Source organism: Palaemon carinicauda, chromosome 3, assembly GCF_036898095.1.
Source record: "Palaemon carinicauda isolate YSFRI2023 chromosome 3, ASM3689809v2, whole genome shotgun sequence".
Classification (NCBI taxonomy): domain Eukaryota; kingdom Metazoa; phylum Arthropoda; class Malacostraca; order Decapoda; family Palaemonidae; genus Palaemon; species Palaemon carinicauda.
In genome coordinates, this window is record NC_090727.1 from 172,459,886 (window position 1) to 172,469,133 (window position 9,248).

The following is a 9,248-nucleotide window of genomic DNA, read 5'->3' on the forward strand; positions in this document are numbered from 1 at the left end:
TAAATGATTAATTTCAGACAAAAAAATTATATTCTTGGAAAAACATAAACCAAATGTGATCCTGAAGATACATAATATATATGTATATATATATATATATATATATATATATATATATACATATATATATAATATATATATATATATATATATATATATATATATATATATATATATGTATATATATATATATATATATATATATATATATATATATATATACATATATATATATATATATATATATATATATATATATATATATATATATACTAGTAAACAACCATTAAGGTGCTCTTTACATGATTCTATATAACCATATATGAAAATGATTATTGATATATGTATGTAACACCACTTCCAAGTTTTGGAGGTTTATGTAATAGAAAAAAAAAATTTTTCTTATAAAAAAAAGAAAAAAAACACCAATTTCTTCTTTATCTAGTTTCTAAACTAAACAAAATAAAAAACTTGGAAGCTACGAAAGAAAATGTTTAAACAAATTAGATAAAAACTTGGAAGAAAATGTAAAAAAAGAAAAAAAACTAATTTACAGAAAGTAGCATACATCGACATATTTGCTTTCTGAAATAGCTGGTAACTGACACCACACTCGAAATATTTTGCTCAGTTTATGGCAACGACAGTGACGCATTGCCATAAAACTGCTAGAATGGTTAAACTAAGAGAAAAAGAAATAAAGGTTCTTTTCCAGTACCTGAGGTATTTCTATCAATCTGAACTAAACCTTTAGGAACTGTCAAGTGCTCTTATGAGAAATGCAGGAAAAACAACATTACGCTAACTACATAGGACATTAAACCTAAAGTAAAGATACACACACATACACACACACACACAGATAAACGTGAATCATAATTCCTAGATAAGGATGTTACATAGAGGCAATTCTATAATGAAATACTCTGATCAGACAGAAATCAATAACAGGGTATAACATATTAATAAACATTGTACAGTACTAATAATTACATGTGATGGTTTAATACAAAAGCCCTCCTAATTTACTTTGACCTAATCTGATATCCTGGAATCTTGTAGAACAGAGTATGTTAAGCTAAGATTCATTGCTAAGAAATAACAAAAACACGGAGCCAAAACGTCAATTCCAAGGAATATTATAAAATAATGCCCTAATAGTCTTGAGCTCATTTAATTCCATTTACTCGTGGGGGTAACCTGTTTTTTTGCAAGCTAGCCTCAGCTTCAAAATAACAGAAGGCTTCTGATTACTCTGAGAAAACAATTTAGTTATCGTTGACCATATCCTTGGCCTCCAAGATTTGGAAACTTCTGATTACTCTTGGAAACCCCTCTGGTGACTATACACTTGGCTTCCAGATATCTGATGGCCTCTGCTTACTCAGAATGTCAGGAGGTCAAAGAATACTGAACTAATCAATCAATCTGCTAACTCTTAGAGATCCTCCTGGTTATCACCGACCATATCTAAAGTTTCCAAGACTCGGAAGACTTCTAATTATTCTTGGGAAAAATTACTATCGCCCACCACTTCTTTTGCTTCCATGAGTCGGAAGGCCTCCATTATCTCCTGGGAGTTGGACGTGCATTGGCTATAGAAGGCTTCACAAGCTTTTGAGTTGTGGACGGAGTTCTTGCCCAGCCAAGCAGCGTAGTCGAAGATGCCCTTTGAATTGCGAATAGTTGATGGAGGGGGTGCCACCGATGTTCTGCAAAAGAATGAGCGCCGTTAAAAGATAGTTAAATTTGTGTTAAATGTTTTAGAAGAAAATTCTATAAAGGAAATTTTAAAAGAGAAACTAAACATGGAAATAGGAAAACGATTGAAGAAAAATGTCATATTAAAAATGGATTTTAGGTATATATGAGACCGGTATATATACTGTATATATGTGTATATATATACATATATATATATATATATATATTATATATATATATATATATATATATACATATATATATATATACATATATAGACAGTATATATACAGGTATTCACACTATATATATATATATATATATATATATATATATATAAATATATATATATATATATATATATATATATATATATATATATATATATATATATATATATATATATATACATACATATATATACATATATAGACAGTATATATACAGGTATACACACACTATATATATATATATATATATCTATCTATCTATATATATATATATATATATATATATATCTATATATATATATATATATATATATATATATATTAATATATATATAGGCCTACATAGATATATATATATAAATATATATATGTATATATATATGTATATATATATATATATATATATATATATTTATATATATATGTATATACTGTACATTTATGTATATATACTAGCATATATGTATATACAAATATACATATTTAACAAAAATTAACACCACACAACCGAATAGAGAACAATATCAGTAACATACTTGAAGCTGAACATTATGGCTCGCTCATCTTCCTTGATTTCCTCTTCTGATTTTTGTGCAAGCTCGCAGACCAACCTCTGAGCGCAGCCGTCTGTGTCCAGAGTAGCGATCACGTTGAAGTAATCGATTTCGCCGACCGTCTGAGCCTGCTTGTTTTTGCCCTTGTTAAAAAGAGAGAGAAATTATGGCCACTTTTCTCTAGATTCTTTCCCCTTTCTTAAAGGAAAAATTAGCTTGAATAATCTTAGGGTAGTTTTAATTTAGGTTATGCAGGAGAAAACATTAAAAAAACAGGCAAATATATGTAAAAAAAACTGAAAACTATAGCTGCTTTCCTGTAGTTTCTTGTTATTCCCTAAAGGAAAAATTCAATTCGATATTCTTAGGGTATGTTTGATTCATGCTTTTAAGAAATAAAAAATATCAGAAATAATTACATTGTTTCGCTCCTTGATTGATTGATTGATTTAAAGTTTTCTGGCATCCAAAGATCGAAGGTCACTGACGCCGATATAGTTAGTTATAAATGAAGAATAACAGGAAATTTAATTTAAAACTATAAAAGCTAAGATGCAGATAATCTAAATAACTCAAGCTAAAACCACTGTATTTTTAAATGTGAAGTACAGTAAATGTTGCCTCAAAATCTTTCCTTACTGAGTAAATGTCATTTCCCTATTTCTTTTTCTTTTTTTTCTTTTGCTCAGTTATCTCACCCTACTCACTTGGGCCTTTCCTCACTGAGTTACCTCTACAGTATCATTTCCCTTTTTTTTCGCTCAGTTATCTCACCCTCCTCACCTGGGTATCTCGCTTTCCTCTGCGTCTGTCGAAGTAATCAGATGGAACGATATAGAAACTAGGGGGCCCTTGGCTCAGAACGGGAGGGGCTAGGTACGAAGGCTCTCGGGAATAATAGTCGTCGTACTCGTCCTCGTTGTTGAAGACGTTCGAAATCCCATTGGTTAGCTGGTTCTTGACGGCTGCTAAACCAATCACCTTCAAGATCTGGGGAGAAGATTTCCTTTTAGAATCTGATGAAAGGATTTCCTTTTGAAATCTGAGGAAAATATTTCCTTTTAAAATCTGAGGAAAAGATTTCCTTTTAAAATCTGAGGGAAATATTTAGTTTTGAAATTTGACGAAAAGATTTCCTTTTAAAATCTGAGAAAAATATTTCCTTTTAAAATCCGAGGTAAAGATTTCCATTTAAAATGAGAAAAACATTTACTTTTGAAATCTGAAGAAAATATTTCCCTTTAAAATCTGTGGAAAATATTTCCTCTTAAAATATGAGGAAAATATGTCCTTTTGAAATCTTAGGAAAATATTTCCTTTTAAAATCTGAGGTAAAGATTTCCTTTTAAAATGTGAGGTAAAGATTTCCTTTTGGAATCTGAGGAAAAGATTTCCTTTTAAATTCTGAGGAAAAGATTTCCTTTTGAAATCTGAGGAAACGATTTCCTTTTCAAATCTGAGGAAAAGATTTCCATAATTAGTATTCTAATCTCCATTGATACTTAGCCAATTGATTTCTAGATCTGAAGGAATGGTAAAGCTTGACACAGTCACTTTAAAATCCCAATCAATCTTGAAACCTGATTAAAAATACTACCTTTGAAACCCAAGGGAATATTTAAACGATCAGTTTTGGTGGTTAAGGAAAATATTAAGAATGTTATTTTTGATTTATAGATTACAGCAAAACATTTAGTGAATAGCTAAATAAATTTCAAATTTTCTCTTAATGACTTCTAATTTAACTACTTTCAGAATCTGGCGAAAAAATTAATACCTTGTGAATAAACAAATATGCGCAAAGAATGCATGATGTAGCTAGTTGCAGAGCGACTGTTGGCCAGTAAACTTATAAATCATGGGTTATGAATATTTTGCAACTACAATCTACAGTATAATATCACTGAAAAAGCAATGAGAATAAATAAATCTCTTTAGATGTATCTGTAAGCTTGTATATAAAATGAAAGCTAAAAATTCTTAAAAACCTAGTTAGATTCTATCATTCTAGGTAAAACTTTTAAAAGTTAGTAAGATAGTGGCTATGCTCTATAAAATGGGTTATTTTACAAATGAATAAAGTGAAATTTGGAAAACTATGTATGGATATGGTAATATTAAGGGGGCAGATAGATGAACAACAGTAATATTTAAGAACAAGTTAAGAATATCTTATCATCTGATAACTTAGTATCTAAGGATATGGTAATTATAAAAATACGTCTTGTGAAAGAACAGTCTTTTTGAAAAAAAAAAAAATACTGAAATAATACAAAAAAAGCATGGGAATCCCGGAACCCCCAAATTGATAAATTATGTGTCTTAAGTAACACCACTAAGCTACCTCAGTTGCTCTTGGAGAGAGAGAGAGAGAGAGAGAGAGAGAGAGAGAGAGAGAGAGAGAGATGAATTAAAAATATAAATCTTACTATACCTTAACCGCCGAAAGACCCCCAACAGCTGCAATTGCTGGAGCAGCCCCAAGAAGCCCAAAAGTCGATTCGGTCCGGGGGACCAAGACCAGACCGACGAGGCCAACTAAAAGCCAAAGAACTCTCATCCTGCGAAAGAGAAGATATGAAATAAAAATCATTAGTAACTAATGAATTAGAATTAAGTAGATTTTCCTCTTTTAATTAAAATGGCGTCTCCTACTCCCCAGATTTCCTCTGGGGAAGTCAGTGATCCTTGGATTTACATATTTTGGGGACTGCTTAGTGGTCCCCCCTGAGTTTTGGAATTCTTCGTAGGTCTATATAATCTTCCTTCCTTTAGGAGACTATTGACCTATTGCTGTCTTCAGGGTTAAGTCGTCTGATTGCTTTTCTCTACTTAATTTTCAGGTCTTTTTATGGTATGAGTTACATTCGAGCATTGTGCCATCAACTTCACTACATTGAACAATAAGAAAAATTATGGAAAAGTTATAGATTGGCCGGGAAGTTGCTGGTGAGGTACTTTGCCATCCACCATGAAAAGTGTTTAATTTAAGGTTATTTGTGAATAGATGGTAAAACAAATCATAACCTAAAAACTATATTTCTTAATCCTAATACAATCGAAAAAAAAAAAAACAGCAACCCAACTTAACATTAATGCATGAAATATATACTCACAACGGAGGATGAGAATGCATGTAATTCACAAACAGGAACCCAAAGTTGCTTTACTTGCGTTTATTAGGTGGAATTTTAACTTATCTTATTTATACTGAGGGTAGAGTAAGAGGTTCACTGCATATCTACTGTTAAAGTTAATATCACATGGAAATATTTGGTAAATACTGTTTAAAATGACTTTATACGTATAAAAGAATTTTGCTTGAGTGATCAAAGCAGGGACACCAATTGAAGAATGCCGAAATGGTTCCAGAAAGAAGATGGCGGCAACAGTACACAACGTAGGACACAATAGGTTAAAGCTTTACAAATATACTAACTACCGACAAACGTTTATGCCAGTTTAGTAAAGACCTTTGAGTCACAACCAAAATCTATGTGAATTACAGTGTATCAAAAAGTGCAGCTCATATAAACACTCGGAAACAAACGAATCAGGTATCATCTATGGGGAAATTGTGATGTTGCCGGAGACGATAACTGATTAACACAAATCTATGTTTCTTTCGCTTTGGTTTTTATGTAATAATTTTGATCATTAACATCAGATGGAATTATTCAGCACATATAATCATGCACTACGAAATTACCGGGGACGGTAGTTGATTGACAAAAATGTACGTTTCTTTGACTTTGGTTTTTAGGTAATAATTTTGATCAATACCATCAGATGGAATTTTGCAGTCTGAGACAGACTGCAATTAACATAGCTTTTAAAGCACCACAATACCCAACATAGCTGTGGTAGAAATGTTGGTTTTGGACTCAAATGGCTGCTGTACAACATCATCTTAACACGCTCCTCTTCGTCCTAACGAACACTTCAAGATTTTTCAAGATGCCTTATCATCCATTGAAAGAAACAGATTTTTTCCACCGCTCTGAAATGAAAAACACTTGAACACTTTCTGACTTTTCGAAGTCACTTACGTGTTTTGAGAAAAAAACTTGGTCTTCAATAAACACCTAAACCGAACTGAGGACAAGTAGATGTTCACGAGCCCTTTTGTACTTTTCAAGATCATGAATCCTGCAAGCGGAGTGCATGCGTGTGTCTGCGCATCTCGGTACGCCGTTGACCATTCCCGACATTCCTATCTGACTTCTGTTTCCTCCCGCGGCGGTCTGTTGTCCCTTTTCTCTTTCCCTTTTTACCTAGAAGAGGTCTATTGGCTTACCTGGCTATATAATCCTTCCAACCGATTCCAGGGATATAACCTTCGAGTGGATGATTGCTTTTTTTTCTTTTAATTCATAAATATAGGAGCAATGAAAGCTACAAGTTATGAATACTAATTACATACACATACACACACATATACTTAAATGTATATTATATATATATGTATATATATATATATATATATATATATATATATATATATATATACACACACACATATATATATATATATATATATATATATATATATATATATTTCTACCTCATACTTGGGATCGAACCCTAGCCCCTTCTAATGAAAGGTCAGGTCGCTTTCAACCATGCCGAAATAATGCTTGTTGCCTAAATATGCCACTTAAAAGGATTAAAGGCTTATGGAAAAAGGAACATAAAAAAAAAAAAAAACTCCCGAGTTCTGTAGCAGAGGAAAAGAAAACACCCATGAAATCGAACAATTCTGGCGTGAATATCTCCAGACTTTAGATATTTAGAAGACTCCTCTGGTCGGTGTTACATGCCAACCAGTTAGAAGGAACTTTTTGAATAGATTAATGGAATAGTAGCTACAAAATACTCAAGTAAAAGGGGAATTTGAATTTGTTTACAAATTTATCATTTCAACAAATAATATTCATTCTTATTCACTTGTTAAATTTTCAGCAAATTAATTATGAATACCAACTTCAGTGATAACAGGCTTTATAAACAAGAAATATAGTTCATTAATATTCCAGAATATTTTTCTCCATTGTCTATTTTTTTTAATTCAACAAAGAAATAGTTATATAGACAAATCTTTTTAGTGAGGCAGATTTGCACCGACTCGCAGTGGTCCCCTTTTAGCTCGTAAAAGTTTCCTGATCGCTGATTGGTTGGACAAGATAATTTTGACCAATCAGAGAGCAGGAAACTTTTCCGAGCTAAAAGGGCACCGCTGCGAGTCAGTGCAAATGCGCCTCATTAAAAAAATAATTGAGTATAGATACTCAGACCATGGCTAATATATTAAAAAACAAATTGAAGCTTTTCATCACCACCTCATAAAGATATTCACGTTGAAGTATTGTGTATCCTTATACCAAGAGTGATTAGTTCACCAAACGTTTAACTGGGCTCCATAGGGCCCTAGAAGAGTTGGAAGACCCAGGCCTACATTTCTAAGAACTATGAAGTGTAAAGTTTGAGATAATGAATGGAGAAATATTGAATTAAAAGCTGAAGGTAGAGACGACTGGCGAAATCTAATCGAGTCCCCTTTGCTTCAATGGGCGTAGGAGATGAAGATGAGAAATTTATTGCTTTCTATCTTATATTTACTACGTAATCTTTTATTCATTAGTGAGGGGTAGATGGAGATGGCTTGGGCATGCTCTTCGCACTTCCCACGAGAGATCAGTTAAACAAACGTTTAACTGGGCTCCACAAGGCACTAAAAGAGTTGGAAGACACAGGCCTATATGGCTGAGGACTATGAAGCGTGAAGTAGATGATGAATGGTAATACGACTGGTGAAATCTACTCGAGGCCCTTTGCGTCAATCAGCGTAGGAGGAGATTATTATGACGATGATAAGCGTGCAATCAACCTTTTCACTTTCTTTTTCGTCTCACTTCGTACCGAAGGGTCCATGAAATCCGGATAATTATTATCTTCTTTTGGGAAAATCCGGACTCCAAGGGGCTGAATATTTCCTTAATAACTACACTCTCGAAAAATGATTGTGGTCTACGGTCACTAACCTTCAGCATTGTAGTTATTTCCGATTTTCATGGCGTTTATTGTGTTTTGACATCGTTTTATTCAATATTGATTTTATCCATATATATATATATATATATATATATATATATATATATATATATATATATATATATATATATATATATATATATATATATATATGGATTAATATCAACACAACATCGTGTTTCAAATAGAAATAAATTTTTACCTCATACCTGGGATCGAACGCTAGCCCCAAAATCCTCGGACAGCTGGTAGCGGTCAGGTTCCAATTTCTTTTATGGGCTCTCGTGACATGGTTGGTTTCGACCTGGCCTTTCATTAGAAGGGGCTAGCGTTCGATCCCAGGTATGAGGTAGAAATTTATTTCTATTTGAAACACGATGTTGTGTTGATATTAATCCATAATGACTCATTAGGGGTAATTTGAATGAATTACTACCAATTGTGTCACGTGGTGGCCCGGGAAATTGGGTAAAACTCGATGGTAAGAGACTGATGTCTCGCCAGGTAAATCCTTGGACAGCTGGTAGCGGTCAGGTTCCAATTTCTTTTATGGGCTCTCGTGACATGGTTGGTTTCGACCTGGCCTTTCATTAGAAGGGGCTAGCGTTAGATCCCAGGTATGAGGTAGAAATTTATTTCTATTTGAACACGATGTTCTGTTGATATTAATCCATATTGACTCATTAGGGGTAATTTGAATGAATTACTA

The 9,248-nt window shown here is 32.6% G+C and overlaps 1 protein-coding gene across 1 annotated transcript; it reads right to left on the minus strand.

Annotated features, from left to right (window-relative positions):
• Positions 1 to 436: 436 nt before the first annotated feature.
• On the minus strand, positions 437 to 6,573 carry LOC137638050 (uncharacterized). Its single transcript, XM_068370147.1, has 5 exons — positions 6,538 to 6,573; positions 4,923 to 5,049; positions 3,272 to 3,478; positions 2,471 to 2,631; positions 437 to 1,712 (listed from the first exon to the last, which is right to left on the minus strand). The coding sequence occupies exons 2-5, from the start codon at positions 5,046 to 5,048 to the stop codon at positions 1,502 to 1,504; spliced, it is 705 nt and encodes a 234-aa protein (XP_068226248.1). The 5' UTR covers position 5,049; positions 6,538 to 6,573; the 3' UTR covers positions 437 to 1,501.
• Positions 6,574 to 9,248: the final 2,675 nt, after the last annotated feature.

Bases quoted from the DNA above. Each gene is read 5' to 3' on its own strand.
- LOC137638050 (XM_068370147.1), bottom strand. From the start codon at position 5,048: ATGAGAGTTCTTTGGCTTTTAGTTGGCCTCGTCGGTCTGGTCTTGGTC. The intron at 3,479-4,922 runs GTATAGTAAGAT...TCTTCTCCCCAG, and splicing joins GGGGTCTTTCGGCGGTTAAG to ATCTTGAAGGTGATTGGTTT. The intron at 1,713-2,470 runs GTATGTTACTGA...ATTCTTTTGCAG, and splicing joins GCCATAATGTTCAGCTTCAA to AACATCGGTGGCACCCCCTC.